This window comes from Staurois parvus, unplaced genomic scaffold, assembly GCF_062004578.1.
Source record: "Staurois parvus isolate SC_StPar_1 unplaced genomic scaffold, SC_StPar_1.0 ptg000173l, whole genome shotgun sequence".
NCBI lineage: Eukaryota > Metazoa > Chordata > Amphibia > Anura > Ranidae > Staurois > Staurois parvus.
The window spans coordinates 1,492,721-1,518,401 of NW_028317969.1; the positions used below are offsets into that span (position 1 = coordinate 1,492,721).

The 25,681-nt window shown below is 42.0% G+C and overlaps 1 protein-coding gene across 3 annotated transcripts in view; it reads left to right on the forward strand.

Moving 5' to 3' along the window:
• Positions 1-24,955, forward strand: part of TSKU (tsukushi, small leucine rich proteoglycan) — a 60,178-nt gene extending 35,223 nt beyond the window's left edge. For all 3 annotated transcript variants that reach the window (XM_089676748.1, XM_089676749.1, XM_089676750.1), the window contains one exon: positions 23,612-24,955. In XM_089676748.1, coding sequence (XP_089532874.1) covers positions 23,612-24,675 — 1,064 coding nt within the window. In that variant the 3' untranslated portion in view covers positions 24,676-24,955. The remainder of the gene's footprint in view (positions 1-23,611) is intronic.
• The last annotated feature ends 726 nt before the right edge of the window (positions 24,956-25,681 follow it).

The following is a 25,681-nucleotide window of genomic DNA, read 5'->3' on the forward strand; positions in this document are numbered from 1 at the left end:
CTGGCAGTTCTAGGGTCGTTGGTTCAAATCCCAACCACAGCACCACCTGCCTGGAGTTTGCATGTTCTCCCTGTGCCTGCGTGGGTTTCCTCCGGGTACTCTGGTTTTCTTCCACGCTCCAAAGACATGCTGGTAGGTTAATTGGCTCCTGTCTAAATTGGCCCTAGTATGTATGAATGTGAGTTAGGGACCTTAGATTACACGCCCCTTGAGGGGTAGGGACTGATGTGAATGTACTATATATATATATATATATATATATATATTGTAAAGCGCTGCGTAAATTGATGGTGCCATATAAGTACCTATAATAAATAACTGTACAGAACACATTCCTGAACTCTGTACACTGTAAATAACTCACTCCTGAACTCTGCACTCTGCGCGTAACGACCCCTGAACTCTGCGCGTAACGCGCCCCTGAACTCTGCATTGTGCAAGCAACCAGCCCTTTGAGGGCAACCATACTGCTGATGTGACCTACGATGATATTGACGCCCATTGCGGTAGACCAGTGTTTTTCAACCTTTTTGTCAAAGCACACTTAAAAGTTTTGTATAGTCTCGAGGCACCCCATTCTAAAGCATCAAGAACTAAATGAATAGTTTTACATAATGCAGCAGTACCCACACACATAGGACACCCAACATTTAGGTGTTTATTTTATATTTTTTTTATAATCTACTTTTGCACACTTTGGTACTGACTGGTATTCCATCATTTTTCTCAATCACTCAGCAAACATGACCCCAGTGCTGATGGCGATGGACAGGAGAGGGACAAATGAGGATGCTGTACAGGCACTCAATGGTCCTCCATATCAATCAATGACATGACCGATTGTTAGGATGCCAGCAGCTGGCCAGCACAGTGCCCAAGGCTGTAATTCTGCACAATGAGAACCTATGACTGTGTGTAAGAAAAAGGCAGACTTGATCCACCTGCTGGCTTGTAATTGGGCAATTTGGGGCAATGTTTTTAGGTACTTTTGCCAAGCATCTCTGAAGAACCTAGAAGGCACCAAGGCTTGCTCTAGACCACGGCCTGGGTGGCCCATTGTTGAATCCAACTCTGGCTCACCATAAATTCAAGTTATGACATGAGAATAGTCATTTTATTGGTCTAGTGTGACATCTGGACTTTTTTTATTCTCTCTACATGGAATTAGAGTTTTTATTTTCCTACTGTCCAGGCTTTCTACAACGACGTCATTGGGTGATAAATTCCTGTTCCTTCATGTGGCACAATTTTAGCACCAGGGTAGTTGACATGAAATGGAATTATTGATCCCAAGAGCTGTCATTTTATCAAATTTCTTTCTGTGTGACAGGCCACATTTTTTAAGTGGACACATTGGGGGCAGTAAGTGTTGTATGTAACCCAGTGTTTTTTTTTTTTTAACCATCTCTGTGCTTGAGAAATGTAACACAATGGAAGCACAAATAACTCTGGATTGGATGAATTCCCCTTCAATCCCTATGAATGTCTAAAAACATGAATAAATGAAAAAAATTATGAAAATGAAAAAAAGTAATGGCAACTACTGTTACTTTTTTTTTTTTTTTTTTTTTTTTTTGTACAGTCTGTTCATTTAATCACCTTTTATTGAGCATGGCTACATGGGTGTATACTGTTTTTGTATTCTGTTCAGGTATGTCCTATGTAATTTTATCCACTGATGTTCAAGCCTATTCACAATACATGCATAGCTAAATATGTGAGCGTAGGGTCACACCACCCCCCTCTGCTAGAAGGTAAGGACCTGCATGGATTTTTGATTAGACCAAGGCAGAAGACCCAAAAAAGTAGTGCTGGGCAATCATGCTCTGCCACCTAAACATGTATTATTATTATACAGGATTTATATAGCACCAACCGTTTGCTCAGCGCTTTACAATATAAAGGGAGACAATACAGTTCAATACAAGAGGGATAGGAGGGCCCTGGTCCTTGGAGCTTACAATCTAAGAGGGAGGGGCTGGTGGTACAAAAGGTAATAACTGTGGGGAATGGACTGGTAGGAATAGAAGATTCCATTATTAGCTGAGGGCAGGATAGGCTTCCCTGAAGAGAGGTTTTCAGAGATCGCCTAAAAGTGGGCAGAGTAAGCAATAGTCTGATAGATTGGGGTAGAGAGTTCCAGAGGATGGAGGAGGCTCTGGAGAAGTCCTGGAGACAAGCATAGGAGGAGACTAGGGAGATAGAGAGCGGGAGGTCGTGCGAGGAGCGGAGAGTACAGTTTGGGTGATATTTGGAGACAAGATCGGTGATGTAATTTGGGGCAGTGTTTATAAATAGCTTTATATGTTATTCTTAATGTTTTTAATTTGATCCGTTGGGCAATGGGAAGCCAGTGGAGGGATTGGCAGAGAGGGGTGGAGGTCAGTGGAGGGATTGGCAGAGAGGGGTGGAGGGCACTGAGTGGAGGCCAGTGGAGGGATTGGCAGAGAGGGGTGGCAGATATGGAACGGTTAGTAAGGTGGATGAGTCTGACAGCAGAATTCATGATAGAAGAGGGGATTAAATGCATCTCCTGAAGGTTTTTTGTCATCCAAGCCATGTGATATCTAGTGGTAATAAAATATTACATTTTTTTTTTCTTTGATGCAGGGTTCCCTAGACTTTTCCCCAAAGGCCACGTTAGCTTGCTGCAAGAGTTTGTGGCCCAATAAACATGTTCTGTGTTCTCTTCATATATTTCCATGGTGCAGGTGGGTCAGCCACCAGCATCATAACCAGTGATGCTGAGCAACCAGGGGACATGGCGTCATTTATTGCTTTGGTGCTGGCGTCCAACCCAACCTCAATATGGAAGCACATGACTCTGATCAAGGGCGGCGTCATGCAGGGCCACACCAGCATTCAGAAAAAGACCTGATCACCTCCCTCCCTCCATCTAGACCAGCTCTGCCTCCCACCCTGTACTATGCTGCCACCATAGTGAAGATTGTAAGGGAGGATAAGAGGACTCAGAACTCTTATTTGAAAGGGGGGGGCCTTCTGATGTGAAATGGGGCTCTGATGTCATGTGGGATTCTGAGGTGCTGGGGGGCTTCTGATGTATTATTTCTTGGAACTTATAAAACAGATTGATTATATATATATATATATATATATATATATATATATATATATATTTTATTTTTTAATAATGTGGTCCTAGTACTGGAACTGGAAAATTTGGAGAACCCTATATTGGTGTATGGCCAGTTTAGGGCCTTTATGGGCTGACGCTTGTGGGGTTTTTTGTGGGATTTTTTTTATGTCACTTATAATTTTTAATGAAGGTCATCTCAGAGGATTGAAGCACATCCCGGCACCTTTTGCTTCTGATTTTACTTTCATGGGGAGGAGACGCCTTTCCGTCACTGGGAGTTTAAATGCTAAGCTTTATCTGTAGTGTTGTACTGGCTCTATTGGATTTATAGCCTTGTTCTCATGTGGATTGCTGCTCCTTCAGTGTTCCTGTGGATTTATCTGCAATTTTCAATAGATTTATGGGGAGCGTTTATCTCCCTCCTCCTATAAATCGACATTTCAATTCATTATCGAGTAGCACGTACAGATTTTAAGCAGCACGCAGCAGCAGTTGGACACCGCGTCCTGAGATTCCTTACCTGCCAGGCTCCTGGCACTTGGCTATCCACCTTTTTTTTTTTGAGTATGCAGACTATAGAATCTGCACTCCAAACTGACTTTGACTTCTACAAGAATTTGGTAATCAATGAGATTAAAATCTGGTGGGATTTTACAAGCCTGAAAAGGATATCCGTGAATCTATAATACAGAGAGTGTTAAGAATATACCTTTTTCAGTGTGTATTCAGACCAGCTTGATTCAGATTGGAATTCTGTTTTTGTCTCAATGTTCTTTGGATTTGATGGGTCTGACTACAGTATGAAGAGCACACACTTTTAAAAATCTGATGATAAATGGAGGACCACAATCCCAGTCTCCGTAAGAACCATTATCAATACATTAGTAATATTTTGAACACCTTGAACAGGATTTATGTAAGGAAGAAACTTCTTCCACTAGGCATGAAGAGTACTACCAGGATGTTCAATATTTTGAAGAACTCTATGAATATGGACTAAGAACTAGTAGGTATAGGAAAACCAACCTATTCCATTCTGAAAAGGCAACACGAATGGATAGCTTTTCAGTTCGAGGTTGTACAATCAGAAATGTCAGATACAATTGATTCTAGAGGATCAGTTACCTTGAGAGTTGAGAGACTTGATTTTATCCTGTTTTTCTTTGATGCATCAAAAAACTAAAGCAGAGTCTTATTTAAAATGCCAAAAAAAAAAGAATAAAACCGAGACAAATTCTACATTACTCAGAGGAAACGGCAGTGGAGGGATGGAAGAAAACATCTCAGAAAACAAATGTTCTCTTTAACGGAAGAAGAGTTCCAAGAAATGATTCATAATGTGATCAGTTCTTCAGATGTGACTTTAACTAATGAGCACATTTCTCTTCTTTCTAGGGGTCTTTTTTTCACCAGCTTATCACTTCGATGTATTTAATGCCATATGTGATGTGAATAGGTTTGTGGGTAACTTAGTATTGTGGAAGTATTTTTGCTAGGATGATGAATTGAGCAGCACATATGATCTCCTCTGCTCTGAAAATCTGGTCTCTGAATTTTGAATTTTCAAGAAATGTCTTCTGTTTTATGCCTGAAACCTTTTCAATCTGACCCCAAGATTGGATAGGGTTCATCATTGATAGGGTTCATCTTGAGAAGTTTTTTTTTTTATCCTGTTCAATCAAGAGTAAGTTCATAGATGGTTTTCCAGAATGCTGTAGAGCAAGAACTTCTCAAAATAAAGGATGAAGTCTAATTTGAGCATCTGCAATGTTTCTAAACTTAAACACATTGCCTTACAAAAAAAAAAAAAAAAAAAAAAAGAGTCCACAAAACACTTGGACGGCTCAGGGATGTTTCTACATATCCAGTTTTGGAAGTGACTCTAGCAATGTTTTCAGATCCAGTGAAGTATATTCGAGGTAAGGGAAAGGAGGACTTTAGGGATACGCAAGACGATGATAATAACCAAAATATAATATGTATAATTTACGTTATGACATGTATTTAAAATCCATTTTTTAGGCCCCTTTTCAGATGGGGCGGACTCTGTCCCGATCAGCTGGGGACGCAATCTCTGATTCTCATCCCCCCTGCGCCTAGCAGAGTGGATGGATGACACATCTGTGTCCACTTAGTTTATACAGAGCAGACATGGACAGAGCCTACTCCCCCCTATGGGTGGCTGGGAGTCCACAGGCTCCACTGTCCATTTACACCCAACTACCCTCCGATCTACCTAAATGAAAGAGGAAGGATCCACCTCCTTGTATTTTTTTAAGCAGACCGGTTCGGACCTGGAGGTAGTCGGGTGTAAACACATGGGTCCGTTTACACACGCCTGTCCTTAGGGGTGAATGGGCCAGGTCCTCCTGAAGAACTGACAGGCAGACCTGATCGGACCCATCGTGTGAAAAGGGTCTTTCAAAACAGTAGTATAGTTCATAAAATCTATAGTTGATATATTTTTACAAATGTAAGACCACAGCCAATTGCATTATACTTGTACCAATAGAGATTCAAAAATGTGGGTCAAAACCCTTTATTCTACACATTTTGCAGTCTATTTCTAGGGATGTAGCAAAATTTCAGTGGCCTAAAACACCCCTGATGGCTGATATGAAAATTAGCGCCGATACAGATGCAGAAGATAACCCCTCTTCCCGCAGCCGCTCGGTAGTTCTCAGCCTTACCTGAGAAACCACCAAACGATCCCGGTGCTGGGCATAGAGATGACTGAAGGCAAGATTGCCTCCACTCATCTCTATGCCCCTGGAGGACCAAAGCAATGTCACTTTTGGTTCTGGCGCCTTGTAAACGAGGCCTTTTTATTTTTATATATACTTTTAAGGCACCAGATCAATGCTTTTTTTTTTTTTTTTTTTTTTAATCTAAGGCTTTACATTGCAGAGGAGAGATATGGGGTCCTATTGACCCCATATCTCTCCATGAAGAGGACCTGTCACTAATTTCTATCACAAGGGATGCATGCATTCCTTGTGATAGGAAAAAAAGTGAATACATTTTTTTTTTTTTTTAAAGGGACAGTTTAAACTTTAAGTGCCCCCGTGCTTGCACGTAGTAGTGAACGCATACGTAGGGCGACGCCCACATATGAAATCTGTGTTCAAACCACACGTGAGGTATCGCCACGAACGTAAGAGCAATCATTTTTTTTGTACTAGACCTCCTCTGTAACTTTACACTGGCAACCTGTAGAAATTTTTAAAGCATCACCCATGGAGATGTTTAACTACTGTAGTTTGACGCCATTCCAGGAATGTGCGCAATTTAAAGCATGAAATGTTGGGTACCTATTTACTCGGCGTAACATCTTTCATATTTTACAAAAAAATTGGGGTATATATATTGTGGGGGGTTTTTTAATCATTAAAGTCTATTTCCAAAAAAATTGCGTTTTAAAAATATATACATTTTTTTAAAAACTGTTAATTTAGGTTTCGGTTTTCAGCCAGTTATATCCTGAATTTTCGGCACCAGAATTTTAATTTCGGTTCACCACTATCTATTTACTCTTCGGCTCCATGCACACGGGGCGTTTTGATAACGCTGGTAACGTTAGCTGTGTAAAGTCATGTTAAAAACCTGAGGTTTTTTTCCATTGTATTAGCGTTTAGCGGCGTTTTTTTAGAGGGTTTTTTTTTGTGAAAAAAAAAGTCCACAAAATGCTGGTTTGCAGAGATTTATTGCATTTTGCCATGTTTTTCAGCCTTAGTGCATTTTTGCAGCTAAAAAAAAACTCTAGAAACCCACTAGTCCTGGGTTGTTTTTTTTTTTTTTGTTTTTTTTAAGCCAAAAAATGCCCCTATCAAAAAATGTTGATTACAATCTGTGTGTGCATGGATACATAGGAAAACATGCTGGGGGGCTTTACTGGCTGTAGAAAAAAAACATCAAAAGCCAAAAACAGCCGCTGTGTAAACATCCAGTGTGCATGAAGACTTCCTCAGGACTGTTTCGTGTGTGTGTGTGTGCGCGCGCCGCTGTAAAAACATCCAGTGTGCATGAAGACTTCCTCAGGACTGTTGTGTGTGTGTTTGTGCGCGCCGCTGTAAAAACATCCAGTGTGCATGAAGACTTCCTCAGGACGTGTGTGTGTGTGTGTGTGTGTGTGTACAAGTTTCCTTTTTCTTTATAATGAATTGGTTTACAAAACAAGTAAGCAGTATTTGTAGTCATTGTCAGTACAGTTATATTATAGCCATAAAGGTATCACATGTTGATGGAAGAAAAGATATCAGACTGACCACAAAGAGGCTACCAACCCCCAATAATTGAAAAGGGCCACCCAGCCCATGGAAGGGTCCGTCAGAGGTAAAAATACCTCTGTCCCCAAGTATGAAGATGGCTCAGAAAAAAAAGCAGCTCATGAATGAAGGAGATGAAGTCTTCCAGAAGGCTTTTTTGGTTTGGTGAAACAAGGTGAGCATTTCCCAAAGTGTTGGCTTCCCTGAGAACCTTGGGGGATGATCAAAGAAGAACCTGAATGTGTATTATTAATTTTTTTCTTTTATACTGGAGTTTCACTGTAATAATTTTGTATCATCAATATCCAAACCAATCCTTTTTTTTTTTTTTTTTTTTTTTCTGAGCAGTTAGTGCTTTTATTTATTTTTATATTTTTTTGTAAAAACCCATTGGGGGTTCTTTTACAGCAGAACGCAGCAAAATGCATGACAATGTGTGAACAAATGTTTTAGTATGTTAGGTTTTTGATACCCTGACGGAAGGAATTGCATAGAGATTCTTTTAATTATTCTTTTCCACCTACAGTATATTTGGAGTTCCGTATGATTCATTGCGGTTTCCACTGGGATATGATCCAGTTTTCTGCATTGTTTATTATTATTTTGCCAACCCGTTACAGTCTGTACTCTCAAAATCTTTAAGAGGAGAGGAAAAATTTGCATGTATTATTACTCGGTGCGCCTTTTTAGTTGTTACTGTAAAGTTCACCTGAAAAGGAATATTGATGCACGCTTTATATTTCAAGCCCCTTGCTGATCCATTTTCATTATGTACAAATATTCACACACTATATACTCTGAATATAAACTCTGACTGTCACATACATATGAGCTTTATAAACATCCCATTCTAAAACCAGATATTTAGCTCTTGTTTACACCAGATGCAGTTGGATGCGTTTTTTTTTTTTTTGTTCTGTTTTTTTAGTTTGTTTTTTATAATACTGAAAAAACGCAGTACAAATGCATAGGCAAGTAAAATGAATGTATTCCAATAAGTCTAGTTTACACTACAGTGCTTTCATGTGCATTAAAAAAATACAGCATGCTGTAAGTTTGCACACCTTTTAATACATGCAACTTGGTAAAGAAAATGAGTGTTCCTTTAAAATGGACTGTAAATGCACTGAAGATGTGGCCGTAGACTGTCGGATTTTACAATTATTGCTAGTGCTAGCAGTAATCGCTGTGTTCTCCCAGCGGGGATGGCTCTCTGTCGCTCTGCACATGCTCCTGTTTGGTGTGTATTGCTAGAGGGTTTTTTTTTGTTTGTCTTTTTCTTGGGAGAGTGCATGTGATCATCAAAGGGCCAATCGACACCTTATAGACAGAGGGTCAGGGGTTATGCAGCCTCATAGGACAATCAGTAGAGAATGAAAACTCCTTCTACAAGCTTTAAGAAGTGCTCTGTTGGGCACTGATAGAAATCACAAGACTGCTACGTACTTCTGATGAGAAAAGTATTTATCGGTTTATATTTAATCAAATGATTGCATTTCCATGATCTGTGTACGGTGGGAGAGCAGCAGATATAGTGAATGCAGGGTCCGGGGTTTAGTAACACTTTAAGCTGCCCATAGATGGATCAAAATTCAGCTGTTACAGCAGGGATCGGCAGAACTTCGATCATCTATCCAAAAATCAACTTCTGTCGATCGGGACTGTTAGAAAACTTTTGTTAATCAAATGGATAGTCCTGCTATCAGAATACAATGGTACAGTGGGGGGGGATTCCTCTCTCCGCCTCGTGTGGATGGGTTAATCTGTTTTTGGTTTTTTCAATCAGCCATCTATGGCCAGCCTTTAAACCTTTTCGATGGTTGCATAAAACAAATTTTTTTGGATCTGCCAGAAATTTTGGTAGCTCCCAATGTCTTACTGGTTCCATTGTTCCTGTTGCTTCCTATTGCTCTCTGTTAACTTCAGAACACCCCTTCCAAGGTGTGTGTGTGTGTGGGGGGGGGGGGTAGTTGCATATCTAATAATGCTCAAAGTTCTTGAATGAAATTACCAATAAGATCAGATAAGTGTGATGATCAGAAGTCCACAAACATTTGGCAATTTTTTCTTATTCTTTTAAAATGGCATCTGCTTTGCAAACCCGGAAGCCAACGCCTTTGCATAAGGTCTCCTTAAGTTTTTCCTAAATCTTCTGTTTGCTATGAGCAAACAGTGTACAGATCACTAATGGCATAAGTTGTCATCACATATTGTTCACTTTTTAGGGTTTGTCCGCTTAGCTGACCTTCTTTTTAAAGGGTCTCTACTTCCTCAGAGCTGAGACTTAAATTTCCTCCTGCCCTACCACTTGCTGCAGAGATGTGTACAGAAAGCTAATGCGGTAAGCGATCTGTTATTCTTGTGTACTTATGTTGATCCCACAATTCCACTCTCACGTGTTAGTGATTTTATATATGAAAGTTGCCCTAAACACCCCATGATTTCCTCCCTATATGAAAGTAGGTGATGAAAGTCCTCCGGTCAGAGAGTAGTTTTCCCAGCTGCTATGTATTGCACTTTTTTTTTGTTTTCATGTCTATTGATAGACTTTAGTAACTGCCTGTTGATCTAGCATTACATCTACTCCAGTAGCCCACTATATTCTAGTGGTGGGTACTTACTACACAACAAACCAACTAGGACAGCCTTTTTTTTTTAACCAGGCTTTATCGAAAAGTTACTAGGGTTTTTTTGAGAAGTGGTAGATTGATCCCATTCCTGATGGTGTCCCAGCACCAATGCCACTCTGTAGAGCCAGTGGCATGGCACCAGTGGAACGTCTCTGGTTTCTCCAGTAAATAACCACTGGCACCATTGATTAAATTGGTTGTCAGTAAAGGGCACATTCTTCCCACTGGCCACCAAATGATGGGGGCAATACACTGACCACCATTGTAATGGGCATTCTTTTCACTATCATTGTAAGGGAGCCCTTCTCTCATTGATTACTTTGGTTAATATATGGTGAGCTGTAGTTCTAAAAAATTTTTTAGCAGGGGTTCGCTGTGTCTTGAAAATTGTTTCATGATAAAAAGGTTGAGAGAGGCTGAGCTAGGATTTGGCTGCAGTCAGAGCCATAATGCAGGTCGCGTATCTCGGAGGAGGCTAGGATGGCATTTTATGTTGAGCATTCGCATGTGCTGCATAAGTGGGCATTTAGGGCAGTTTTGGTAAGATTACACTCTTGGTTAGTAGAAGCATTGCAATGATCTCTTTACCACATAGCAAAACCTATTCAAGTAAACCTGCACCAAAAAATGAAATTGTGGCCAACACTGTTTCAGAGTTTCAACAAACTTCATTAATCCAGACCAAGGATCGAAAGGTGGCCATAATGCTTCAGAGGTAATTTCACTGGTCTGGTTCAATAATGTTTTTTAAAACACGGAAATGGTATGCGTCGAATTGTGCCCTTAGAGAGGATGACTCTGGCTGAGGCTTCGGAGCAAGACTTAATCTTGCTTTGACTATGTAGGCTGCCATTGTTGACCACCTTCTGAAGCAGGCCATACATACAGTAGATCAAAATTCATCTGGTTCAGTAGGGAACAGGTTCAATCCATGTATAGGCAGGCTTATTATCCATCGATCGACCCTGGGTACAAAGGGCATCACCACATTCATGGATGTACTACAGCTATGTTGTTATTACAACAAAGATCTAGTTTTTGCTATTTTGGATTGTGGTGTCTTAGTTGTGCAACCCCCCCATAGTGTGAAAGGTGCCCAGCAAATAAAACCTGACCTGGTGTTCTAGCCCCTAACCAGTCTTGGCTTTAGATACTGTTTAGACAGTGGTTTCACCAGAAGGGAAGCCAAGGAAAATCAAAAGGAAAGATGCAGTTGAAAGTTGATGAAAGTTCTAGCCTTCCACATTGTCCAAAAACATAACAAAAAAACACCTTTTTATTGCTGTCTGGGTCCCTGTTGGATATTTTCCCTCACTGCCTGCCTTCTGAAACCATTGGCTGAGGCTGTCATGGTGATTAAAGTAAACCTTCTATGAAGCACCCTGAAAAAGTTGAAGCCCAGAAGAAGCCAAACTTCAGCTCTCCAGCTGTTGCAGAACTACAGATCCCATGAGGCATTGCAAGAGTCTTGATACCCACAAGCATGACTCCCAAAGTTGGAGGCATGATAGGACATGTAGCACCACAACAACTGGAGGGTCAAGGATTGCCTACCGCTGCTCTAAGCTAAAAGGATACACTGAAGTCTATAGATTTTTGGAATGAGTGAATGAGATTTTCTAAGATGCTGCCATCCGAACTTGGAAACCATGGGAGGTTTGGTGCAGCAAAAGCCAGAAAACCCAACACTGTTCTGCAACGCTCCTGTTTGGCACTATTTGTGTACAGAGGTTCAGTTGTACTCTGTTCACAGTACCATCCCCTTTTCATCCACAAGTTCCAGGTGTTTCTCTAACTTCCAATTGTCCCATCTGATCCCTACTAGTGTTGCACATTCTTGGAATAGTTCTCTCTGGGGAAGCCTTCTGACTTGGTTAAATTTATCCCTTGTGGAATCCTGCCGGGGCCAGTCTGACATCAATTAACACCTAGAGAATCTCATGCTATCTGTTAGCGAAAGGACATGTACATCTGTTCTGTGCGCCTGGAATTCAGAACAGGTTTCCCCAGTCGGGAATGAATGAGTTTTAAAATATTTCATCTCCATGCAGGACGAGCTCTATCACTTATACAGAGTTTGTTGACTTGACCCCCATCATCAGTTAGCGAACTGTAAATTATTGTTGTCTGGCCTTCAGGGTTATTACAAAGCTTAGCAAGTACTTTGTGTTTAGACCTATGTGCTGTTTATGGATGGATTTACAATCCATTCACACAATAGTTTCAATTTACAAAGACAACACACAGGGTAAGGATCCTTCTTTTCAAAAAAGTGATGGAGATAAGCTGGCAAAACTGAGATCTGAAAATTAGTCACTTGGCTAACGCAAAGATCTTTATCATGGCGGTAAGCTTTGTGAATTGAGCCTATTGTCTTGCCTTTTATTTACAGCTGAATTAAACCACCTCTAATATGAACCGTATTTTGAGACATTGTGGCTCACTTCAGCCACTTGTATGGCCAGGCCACAATAACGCCACTTTGCATGCACAATGAAGTCACATAGTCAAAGCATATAGAAGTGCTTTAAATGTACGCTGAGCTGTGCACGCTGATAAACATTGACAGGCAAGGAGAAGGGTTCAACAAGAGAACAGTAGTAGATTTAAATCCATTTTAAAAGCTGGTCAGTAGGGTTCATGGCAGCTTTATCAAATAACAAGGTGCTATTTTTTTTTTTTTTAATTACAATTTTTATAGTCAATTGCAGGAAACACATTTGCTCACCAATGTGACGTTTACACGGTCTCCCAGAACTGTGGGCATTACACATCATTAGATACTGCAGTCGGTTTTCCATTAGAATGTTTCTGTGTAGAAGACGTGCAGTGAAGGATTGGGTTCGTAAATTTTTTCCCAACAACCACAACACAAAGCACAGATACAGGGTTATATAAAGCCAATTTGTAATGCCATTTGTGGATGATTGTACATTCCAGAGGGTTATCGGAACAAAGTGTGTTTATGTAAGAGTGGTATGGTAGTCTTTTTTTTTTGGGGGGGGGGGGGGGGGTTAATCCAGCTGTGCTGTGAACAGATGTGAATCCCTATGTAAGCACTCATGTCCGTGATCTCTGAAATATAACCCTTCAGAGGATTCCCTTCACTTCCTGTCCTGGAAACACAAGAAGTGAAGGAAAATCCCATACTACTGTGACCTCCATAAAAGAAGTCCCCATTGGAAAAAATGCTCCCTTTTTTGGATGACAACTCTAAACAGTGGCCACCAGGGGAAATGGAGAGAGTGACTTCGCCCCCCCCCCCCCCCCCCCCCAGCAGAGGCACAGACAAGAGCAAAAGGTTACCAATGGTTTTATCCCTGTTCAGAAGTTATGTAGAAATAGTTGTGGCTCTGGGTATGTGGCACTATTAGTACTGACTGCTGTAAGAGATGACCCTCAGATGGCTAATAGCTTTTCAAGTCCCCATTGGAAAAAATGCTCCCTTTTTTGGATGACAACTCTAAACAGTGGCCACCAGGGGAAATGGAGAGAGTGACTTCGCCCCCCCTCCCCCCCCCAGCAGAGGCACAGACAAGAGCAAAAGGTTACCAATGGTTTTATCCCTGTTCAGAAGTAATGTAGAAATAGTTGTGGCTCTGGGTATGTGGCACTATTAGTACTGACTGCTGTAAGAGATGACCCTCAGATGGCTAATAGCTTTCATTAGAAATGTCCCAGACTCGCATAAAGATAAAGCCTCAGGTACACTCAAGCTGGCCATACACCAATAGAATGTTGTTAGAAAATTGAACAAACATTGTTAAAACCAGAAATTTCAAATTGTTAGTGGGGCCAGATTGATGTTCATATTCAAGCTCAGTAACAAGAAAATTCCAAGGCGCAAGCTAGAATTTTTTTTTATTTCCCCTTAATCAAGTTCTAATGTGGTTTTCATTTGGTCAAGTCCATTTATTCGAAAAACCAAATGTTGAAAGCAAAAAAAGCACATTTCAATTACATTTAAGTCATCGAAATGTACTGAGAATTTTCATATAAAAATTCATACAAATGTTTGAAACCCTACTAGTGTATGGTCACCTTCAGTTGTGGTTCACACTTTGGTGCAAAACTGTAAACTCATTCAACAGGTAGAAAAAATGTGGAAAGGAGCATGAGTAATGAATCCAGATATCCCAAAAGTAGTTGTTTACAATTATCAAATCGGGCTCTAGACCTCTACAAAGGATTTTCTCTTGGCTCTTCTGCATTGGCTCCTAAGAAACCCAAGGTTCAAGTGGTCTGTTGGTCATAGATTTCTAGGGCAGAAGATAAGGTTCTTGCGGTATCTTCTCCTTCAGCCGGTCATCTAGCAGGGAACAGCTACAGATGCCTCCTCAACGCCAGTTGCTGCTTTCAGAACATTAGCATCTTCTGGGACCTCCCTGGAGGAGACTGCAGCAGCTAACATTCCTCAAAGGCCTATGTTCCTCTAGGACCTCACACAGCTCATCATACACCTCTTCTCAGGGACTGAGCTCAGAAAACCATGCTGCAGGACATGAGCCAATTATTTAACACCTCATCTCATATCTCCAGGTCCAGACTCAAAATGACCTGGGCAGCTGAATATTCCTAACCCGAATTATTGCCCCTCAAGCCCAACCTATTGGAGTCTGCTCAACAGCACCTTGCAAGAGAAATAACTCTTAGGAATGCTCACCAAAGACACACCGCTAGACAATGTGCCCTGAACTTGCTAGCAAGTTTTACTACACCAGTAAAAGTCGGTACAGCCCCGTCCTTCCTTGCATGCCATAGCCCTCTCCTCTTCTGGTAGTGTCTACTTTTCTGTGCTAGTCCTTTCAACTACAGCCAGGTGAGGAGCAAAGGGGAGTACCATCTGGGGCTGCTTTCATTACATCCAAGATGGTGGCACCCATCTTTTGGGCTTTTGGATGTCTATACAAGGGAGAGTTTTGCAGGTATATGTCACCTCTAGAAGTGTGTGTGGTTGGTTGGTGGCGCAGTGTGTCCATGACAGATCTAATTGCCTGTTCTACAGCCTCTCCCTCTTCATGTGTCTAGTTTGGCTGTTCTATTCTGACAGGTGTGTGCGTCTCCAATAATACGTCATGTTTTCCTGGGAAAACAGAACTTTCTGTCGAAATTGGAAGAGACTAGTTTTTCCAGTGTGTCATGTAGCTGCTGGTTCTTACAGCATTAAAAAAGCAGCTTAAAATGATTGTCAAAGTTTGAAATGTTGCTTATCCCTGAAATGTGAAGGTATGCACGAAAAGCTCAGAAACATTGTAGGAGCAGCTCTAAAGTGGCTTCAAAGCAACTCGCATTCAGAGCCTTTCCCTTGAAAAATGCTGAATTTGACCTACTTGTGAGTCTGAAGAATATGGCTTAAAGAGCACCTGTATTGAATGACATCTAAAATGCTGGTTGTCTTTCCAATGCCATAGATCCCTTGTGCCCAATCCACAGCCCAAGGGCCCTTTTGGTAGTTGTTGTGCAGCCCATGCACTCCAGCAGTCAGTAGTATGAGAGTTGATTTGTAAAGGGCCTGTTGTTGGTAATCTCGAATAGTCTCTTGTAACATGTTCTCAGTCCCCGTCGGTGTCCTGCAGCAGCATGTTGCCAGTCTCCAACCGCTCCTGTAACATCTCTGCAGTCTCCATTCATCCCCTGTAGTATTTCCATAGTTATGTAGTATTACATATGCCAGGCATTATGTGTGGCCCTTTGGTGATTTCAGGGGCCACAGCTGAGGCCCCCTATACTTTACAAGTTGAAAACCATAACAGGAGATTTGGTACTTTTCTGAGCCACCAACCTGGAATAGAATTGCTGATTAGGAACTCTTGCTTCACTTAGACTTGACCCATGTTGGTTAAGTCAGTGATACAAAAACTATTGAAGCCAGACATACAGGTTTCCCTTAACTTTTTACCTAAAGCTGACCAAACAGTCTGTTACAATAGTTTTGTCAAAATTACACCATTCTGGGGCAAACTGCATTGGAGTCAGTAGAAAAGATTAAATCAAGGTAGTTTTGGTTGGTTTCTAGGGGTGCAATGGGCAGCACGGTGGCTTAGTGGTTAGTTCCTATGTCTTGTAGTATTGCAGTCATCTAAATTCCATCTAGGATACGATGTCCATGGAGTTTCTATATTCTCCCTCTGCTTGCCTGGGTTTTCTCTTGGCGTTTTTCTTCTCACACTCCAAAGACATGTTGGTAGGTTAATTGGCTCTTGCCATTTGCCCCTAGTATGTGTGTGAGATACAAACTTTTTAAGCCGGACATACGTGCATTGAAATTGGCTGCTTCAACAGGGAGCAGCCTAATTTTGATCTATGTATAGGCACTGTGGTTGTACAGAAGTCAATCTATCAATCGACTTCTGTTCAGCCCTGTTGAAAAATTTCCACCCGATCAGCACTGCAGGCTACAGCCAGCAACACTGATCAGTCTATTCTGAAGGCAGATACGTCTCCCCCTATGTCAGAATAAAATAGCTCAGCAGGGAGGATTCCCCGATCAACATCGAATGTGTGCATGGGAGAATGGAGTCAGTCTTTTTGTTTTTTGTTCAGTCCACTAGTTGAACGACAAAAACAGACTCCTCTATAGGCTGCTTAAGATTGTTAGCTCCTCGTGGGCTGGGACAAATGTGAATGTTTAGTATGTAAAGCTCTTCAAAGATTGTAGGCACTATATAAATACCGCTAATAAGTAAATAATAATTGTTTAGGTACTCAAATTACAGTGCTGGTTGGCGCAGGCTGTAATGTGTATGGTCTTTTCATTAAATGCACACTATGAGCCTAGTGCATTCCAAATTGGCTGGTCATGGTCATCATAACACATAGAAAATTGGAAGATTGGGAATAGTTTTGTGTTTTTGTTTTTGTTTTTTTACTGTATTACATTTTCAATTAGTATTGATTTTAGTCATAACAATATGTTGGAGTGCTATTCAAAATGATGGTTGTGTGTTAGGTCATGTTTTAACCACACCTTTACATCAGTGGCTTTAAAAATCGATAAATGCCTTCTGACATGATCTTGGGATGTGGACTCCTTTTCTGGGTATAGCAGGTAGTGATATTTAATACAATCTCTGTACAGACACGTTTTAATAAGATCCCCCAACCCGCATTTTTCTGCAATTATGTGTTTTTTTGTTGTTTTTTTTTTTGGGGGGGGGGTTTAGTTATATATATTTTTTTTATTTTTTAACCTTAAACCTTTTTGTTGTAAAACATTAATTGTACACACATCTCCCCACCCCGGAGATTCAGCCGCCCATGGTAATCAATGGCTGTATATGCCGGTATTTGCATAAACCTACACTTGCTCGCAGCACTAGGGTCTGTGCCTGCGTGGCTTTCCTCTGGGTGTTCAGTTTCCTCCCACACTTCAAAGACATGCTGGTAGGTTCATTGGATCCTGTCTAAATTGGCCCTAGTATGTGTTTGAATGTGAGTTAGGGACCTTAGATTGTAATGGACTGATGTGAATATACAATATATATGTAAATTGATGCCGCTATATAAGCACCTGAAATAATATAAATAAATATATATAAATATACTGTTTTACTTGAAATATGTATGTATAGATGTATGTTTTACCTGAAATAATATTATTTCAGGTACATATATAGCACCATCAATTTTACGCAGCGCTTTACATATATATTATAAATTCACATCAGTCCCTAACCCTCAAGGGGCGTACAATCTAAGGTCCGTAACTCACATTCATACATACACATACTAGGGACAATTTAGACAGGTTCAATTAACCTACCAGCATGTATTTGGAGAGCAGGAGGAAACCAGAGTACCTGGAGGTAACCCACGCAGGCACAGGGAGAACATGCAAACTCCAAGCAGGTGGTGCCGTGGTTGGGATTTGAACGAGCGACCCTAGTACTGCCAGGCGGAAGTGCTAACCATTTAGCCACTGTGCTATATGTATGTATGTGTGTGTGTGTGTATATATGTGTGTATATATATATATATATATATATATATATATATATATATATATATATATAGAGAGAGAGAGAGAGATCGATTGTATCACCTCGTACAGCCATTCATTACTATGGGCAGCTAAACATGGCAGCTGTGCTCCCAGGGTGGAAAAATATATGGCCGCAATTTACATTGCATTCCAAAAAAATATATATTTTGTTTTTTACGTATTGTATTTATTTGCGCTGTGGTTTCACTTTATAATGTTTGTCTTGTCATTAATGAGCAGCAGCATCTAATGAGGTTTTAAAAAAAACTTTTTTTTTTTTTTGGTGCAGGTGCTTTATTCACACTTGTTATTCCAAAAAGCTCATAAGTCTTGTTTGTAAAAAAATATATATATTTTTGCCTGGGTGTGTAAAACAAAAAATAAAAGGCACTGAAAGGAGTTGGGAGGGGCGCTGTTCCTCCTTTTTTTGTTTTGCCGGTTCCATATTGGTGTAGCAGTCTCTGCAGTTAATAGGTGCCATCTTTGTATGGCAGAGCCGTGATTGCTTGGTATTTACACTCACCCACTCCGGCTGTGCCTGTAAGAGGCGAGTAATGGGAGCACCTGCTGTTACCGTGATATCCGTGATAATAAAACGTCGGCTAGTTGTAGGACGGGGTTCTTGGCGTGTGATTACCCAGGACTCTCAGCTAAGTGGCTGCACAAAATTCCACCCATTATAGTGGAAGAGTGGCTTTATCTGAACGCAGCATGCTGTGTCCATGCCATAATTGCGGTTGGGAACTGCGGACAGTCCGTAAAAAACGGGCTAATTAAACTTCGCTGTGGGGGTAAGAAATATCTTTAAAAAGTTATGATTCTTTTCCCTGCATTACTATTTAGGGTGATCGGTGTACTTCGTCTGGATGTAGAATGTGTATCTGATCCCTCAAACACTTGATGGTTCTTTGTAAGCTTCTCATAGATGTTGGAGAGGTGAGCGGTCTATACACTGTGTGATATCCGTTCAATGGGTTGCCCTGTCGCCACCCTCTCGCCCAATATCCTTTTTATTAAAAAATGGTCAGCCGAATAGCAGCTGCATCCAATCAAATGCATCTGCTGCTTGTATATTTTGGCGGGTGGGAGATTTGTCCATCTGTACTGTATAGCAGCCTTTCTCAGCCCTTTCAACGCATAGGAACCCTCAAAATAGTTTTTCCAGTATCCCGGAACCCCTGCTAAAAAAAAATACTTGTGAAGGAAGCGTAGGCGGGACAGAACGCACACGGAGGATGATAAACACACACAGTTTTATTGAAATAGGAGAGACACCCAATCGAGGTAACAAGGGTAGCGTCTGGGTACCCAAAAAGGGGGGAAGAGGGGGAGGAGTCCAAACAGTGATAATCCGGCTCCGTATAGGGCGATTCAGGTAGCGATGGTCAGTGGGGAAGTCCAGGTAGCTATGATAATCCAGGTACACAATGGGGCAGTCCAGGCAAGCAATAGTCCGGGTATTCAATGGGGCAGTCCAGGCAAGGGAGAATATGGGTGTACAATGGGGCAGTCCAGGCAGGGGCAATATGGGCATTCAATGGGGCAGTCCAGGCAGGGGTGATATGGGGATTCAGTGGGGCAGTCCAGGCAGGGGAAATATGGGCATTCAATGGGGCAGTCCAGGCAGGGGTGATATGGGCACCCGTTTAGGCAGTCCAGGCAAGGAGCACACAATAAGAACAGTTCCACACGCCCCCGCATGCTGCTTGTAGGGGCACTCATGGCAGATAGTTTGCAGGGGCAAGCAGCAGACCATGTGCAGGATCACTCACGATGTCAGGGGCGGCAGCAGCCAGGAGACAGGGACCCATGCAGCACTCAGCTTTCCAGGGACACACAGCGGTCAGCAGACAGGAACAGCTTTCCGGGGACAAACAGCGGTCAGCAGGCAGGAACAGCTTTCCGGGGACAGACAGCGGTCAGCAGGCAGGAACAGCTTTCCGGGGACAGACAGCGGTCAGCAGGCAGGAACAGCTTTCCGGGGACAGACAGCGGTCAGCAGGCAGGAACAGCTTTCCGGGGACAGACAGCGGTCAGCAGGCAGGAACAGCTTTCCGGGGACAGACAGCGGTCAGCAGGCAGGAACAGCTTTCCGGGGACAGACAGCGGTCAGCAGGCAGGAACAGCTTTCCGGGGACAGACAGCGGTCAGCAGGCAGGAACAGCTTTCCGGGGACAGACAGCGGTCAGCAGGCAGGAACAGCTTTCCGGGGACAGACAGCGGTCAGCAGGCAGGAACAGCTTTCCGGGGACAGACAGCGGTCAGCAGGCAGGAACAGCTTTCCGGGGACAGACAGCGGTCAGCAGGCAGGAACAGCTTTCCGGGGACAGACAGCGGTCAGCAGGCAGGAACAGCTTTCCGGGGACAGACAGCGGTCAGCAGGCAGGAACAGCTTTCCGGGGACAGACAGCGGTCAGCAGGCAGGAACAGCTTTCCGGGGACAGACAGCGGTCAGCAGGCAGGAACAGCTTTCCGGGGACAGACAGCGGTCAGCAGGCAGGAACAGCTTTCCGGGGACAGACAGCGGTCAGCAGGCAAGGGTAGCTTTCCGGGGACAGACAGCGGTCAGCAGGCAAGGGTAGCTTTCCGGGGACAGACAGCGGTCAGCAGGCAAGGGTAGCTTCCCAGGGACACAGCGTGATCAGTGGGGTCTGGCCTCAGCTCAGACCTCACACAGCTGTTCTCTTCCAGAGCAGGGGACCAATAAGTCTTCAGAGGGCTGTGTCTTGGCCGCAGCTTCAAGACCACACAGGCATTATAGGACCACAAGTCCCAGCACAGTTCCATGCATCTGCTAGTTAGGCTCAGTTAGGAGAGACTTCCTCTCTCTAGCTCTCTCATTCATAAAGAAGACCGCATGGCCTTTTCGATTGTCCAAACCCCCAGACTCAAGGTCTGGTCTGGCCTTAGCTTAGCCACAAAAGACCATGCTGTCTGTGCGCCCTGCTGAGATCAATCCCATTTCCCACCCCCTGCGGGCAAGGGAACTCCAAATTGTAGACAAAGCAGACAAGTTGATTGTTTGGCCACAAACGAAACACAAAAATAAAAGTATTTCTGCTGTCCCTCAGTACTATATCTACAACTCATGATGCATTGGTGTGATGGTCAGTGGGAAGAATACTCCTCACACGTATGGTCATTGGGAAGAATTACCCCCTTATAGATAGCTAAAAAGATCTATGGTGTCAGCGGGAACTTATCTGAGGGGCAGAAATTGCTTAAGGATCCCCTGGCAACCTCTAGAGCCATGTATCTCAAGTAGTGGGTTTGGAGCACGGGCAGACTTGTGCCCTCTAATGCCCCAATAAAATGTCTGGTACCCTGACAACATAGAGCTTTAATAAAAACCACCGGCCACACGAATATAAATGTTAAAAGGGCAGCACAGTGGCTAAATGGTTAGCACTTCCGCCTGGCAGTACTAGGGTCGTCGGTTCAAATCCCAACCACGGCACCACCTGCCTGGAGTTTGCATGTTCTCCCTGTGCCTGCGTGGGTTTCCCCCGGGTACTCCGGTTTCCTCCCACACTCCAAAGACATGCTGGTAAGTTAATTGGCTCCTGTCTAAATTGGCCTTAGTATGTGTATGTATGAATGTGAGTTAGGGACCTTAGATTGTACGCCCCTTGAGGGTTAGGGACTAATGTGAATGTACAATATGTAAATGTAAAGCGCTGCGTAAATTGACGGCACTATATAAGTACCTGAAATAAATAAAGGGCCAGGACTGCAGTTACGGCTGGCCTTAATATTTGTATTATTGCAGCCAGCTAGAACAGAATGAACACGACCTCAGAGTTGCTTTGTCTACCATCACCCCAGACCTTGAGATACTTATCAAGAGCAAGAAGCATCCCCAGTTTTAGTTCTAATTCATTTCATATGTTTCAATTACTGTTTTATTTTATTGGGTTTTTACCTCAACAGCACTTTCATTTTCCCTGTGATTACTGCACTATCCATTCTGGAAGGAAGCTGTTTGTTTACTGTTTAAAAACTGCATATACATTGCAGAATACTGCACAAGTTGTTTAGTGGAATAAATTATAACGTTTAGAAATTAAATTATTTTTGGGTCGCGACTTGATGACCAAAGACAAATATGGGTCCTGAGGTCGAGAATTGCTGCTCTAGAGGAATCATATGGTTCCATGGTCATTTTTTTTCAATATTTCTAAATCCTGCATCTTTCATTTAATATAATATCTGGTGATCCCACCATCAGGCTGCATTCATACCGGGGCGTTTGGTTCACATCTCCACATCAAGTCGCTTGAAGCTCAACGCTGTTTTGGAGCTTTTTTTTTTTTTTTTTGTAGCTCAATTTAAGCAGATTGGGTTTTTTCTTAAGTGTCCGTCCCCCCCCCCCCATAGAAATGCAGATTGTGTGTTTTTGGTCATTCTGTTGTGTTTCTCTGCTTGAGATATAATAAAATATTAACCCCTAACTCCAGCCCAAAAATTAAATGAAATAAATAACATAAGTTATAGGGCAGCACAGTGGCTAAGTGGTTGGCAGTACTAGGATTGTTGTTTCGAATCCCAGCCACTGCACCTCCTGCCTGGAGTTTGCATGTTCTCCCTGTGCCTGCATGGGTTTCCTCCGGGTACTCCGGTTTCCTCCCACACTCCAAAGACCTGCTGGTAGGTTAATTGGATCCTGTCTAAATTGCCCTAGTATGTGTATGTATGAATGTGAGTTAGGGACCTTAGATTGTACACCTCTTGAGGGTTAGGGACTGATGTGAATGTACAATAGATATGTAAAGCACTGTGTAAATTGACGGCGCTATACAAGTACCTGAAATAAACATGTTAACCCCTAACCTTAAAAGAAAATAATGATAAATATTAATAAATAACTAAAAAAATAATAATAAATACATAAAAGCTGATGAAAAAGTTAAACATCAACAAATGAGGAAACGTATGATATTTTTTATATTGGCTAGTAAAAAAGCCAAAGCCTCAAAAACGTGAGTATAAGTACCTGTAATAAATAAAATGCTCAAAAACACAACTCTCGTCTTTTTCATAGGGTGATGACATTCCTGCCTGCAGATTGTGCGCCCACATTGTCACCCAGTCACACAAATGCCTGACTGAGATTACAGTTGGCCAGTTCAGCACAAATCATGGGCATCCCCAAAAAAGTGTGGCACTCGCAAAACATTGAGGGAGGCTGTAGACGAGAGGAAAAGGCAAACTTTGGGCCTCCAGCTGTTGCAGAACTAAAAGCACCATCGTGCTTCTAGGAGTAATGCTTGTGACTCTGTCTTGAAATGCCTCATAGGACTTATAGTTCCACAGCCGTCGAAGGGCCAAAGTTACACTGGCATGGTCCATGAATTGCATGTAGACTGGAAGTGGCTGAATGAGACAGCGGGAGATAGACAGCAGTGAGATTCAACAAAAAGGAGAAAACCAAGTATTTTTGGTCTGTTAAATATACTCTTTAAAGCATTTTACCCATTTTAGAGGTTCAACAAAATACTTGTTGGACTTTCCAAAACTCTTGTCAGTTGATAACTTCCTGTACTGCATTCTTATTGTGATTTATCAGATAGCTATGTGTATACAATATTTTGTATCCATTTTTCTTTACATTAATAGCTTACCTTCTGTCTTTCCTTAGGTGTAACCATGGGGATTTGTCTGTGGTTCAGTGTCCTCCTCCTCACCAGCGTGGTTGCTGCCAACAAGTTTTGTTTCCCCGGCTGCTCTTGCGAAGTTGAAACCTTTGGCTTATTCGACAGTTTCAGCCTGACCAAAGTTGACTGTAGTGGAGTGGGTAACCACATTGTCCCGGTTTCAATTCCTTTGGATACATCTTACCTGGATCTTTCAAACAACAAGCTAACAAGTGTTAATGAATCTGTTTTGTCTGGTCCAGGTTACACGACCCTGGTCAATCTTAACCTAAGTTACAACCAACTGGTGAAAATTTCACCTACCACTTTCTCTAAACTGAGATACTTGGAGTCTTTAGACTTGAGCCACAACCTACTGGAAGAACTTCCTGATCACAGCTTCTTCTATTCCCCTCTGGTGGAACTTGACTTGAGTTTTAACAGGTTACAGGGAATACAAATTGGGGCCTTCACCTCGAAAAGTAATGGCAAAGCAATCCATATCAACCTTACCAACAATCTGATCAACTCTATCTCAAGAAGACCCGATGACCCTGTTCCAAACATCCAGAGTTTGGACTTGTCTGGGAATCAACTGCGTTCTGTGCATGGTCTTCAAGGAATTCCTCTACAATACCTTAACTTAGACAGAAACCCCATCTCTACAATTGAGGATCATAACTTTTTGGGGCTTAAAGGATTAACCCACCTGTCTCTCAGTAAAATGGAGAATTTAAGGGAGATTGCCCCACATAGCTTTAAAGATCTACCAGCTCTCCAAATCCTTGACTTTTCCAATAATCAGAACTTGAAGACTCTCAGCAAAGATGTATTTGTTGGGCTGAGCTCCTTACAAGAGTTGAACTTGTTAAACTCTGGTGTTGCATCCTTGCCAAAGGACACCCTCCAGCATTTACCATCAATGAAAAGCATTACCTGGGGAAAGAACATTCATTGTGTCAAGACTCTGAAGGAAAGCCAGTTCCATCTGCAGAATGGGGTGGTTCGAAGAGAAGTCTTGGTCTGCCGTGATGATCGAGGTGCTGTATCAGCACAAGATGTCTTATAATTTTTTTTTTTTTTTTTATTCTCATGTATAGGCTCCTTCTTTTGGAGATCATGTGCCTTTTTCGAAGAAAAGATTGTCAGTAATTTATTTATAATTTTGTATGAGCTATTTTACTGAAGAAAAGCTGCATTGAATGATGTTACCAATTTTATAAAGACTTAAATAATTCATAGTAATCCACTTTTGGACCAATATGCGTTTTATGATCAATGTGTGAAGACACTATTTTCATCTGTTTATTTTTTTATGTGCTAAGCTCAAATAAAGGAAGTTAAAAGTATGGTGAATACGAGTGGTTTTACTGTTACATGATATCACTGTGACCTACAAAGTCCCATGCCATAAAATGTTCTGGTTTCCACACCCTTCCAAATAAATGCTTCACTTGGGATTATTTGATTGCGTATAATGTGAGCGATATAATCGCCTTCAAAGATATATGAAAGTAAATTCCAAGCAAATAGCTAAATACACAAATCAAATATAGAAACTGTATATGGGAGATGTATTTAAAAAAAAAAAAACATTTAATGGCGTGTTAGTGAATATAAAGCTGCATTATTTTATGTCCTTGTTTCTGCCTGAAGTTCGGTTTTAGAACTCATTTACATCAGGTGTGTTGGGACTGCGCTCGGCAGCTTGGTCGAGTGCAGTCCATTTGTATGGACAAGCTGAATGCCTTGTTTCTTATTAGGTCAGTTCACGCCACCATGTTGCAGTAATGTGTACTGAAAAAAAGTAAATTGTGTAGTACTTTTTTAGCACACCATGGTGAGACTGATAGAACTGAATGAAATATTACTTTGTGACATGTCAGTCAAGCTCTAAAAACAAAAAGTTGCCATGCGATTTCATTGTTTAGAGCACACAGGCGCTTCAGGGGTCTCGCCACACACCAGTGGATGTGCCCTAATGCCACTACTGGTGTAAATGAGCTCTAAAAATGTGACTGAACCTCAGACTCTAGATCAGTGGATCTCAACCTCCAGGCCACGGCCTCCCATCT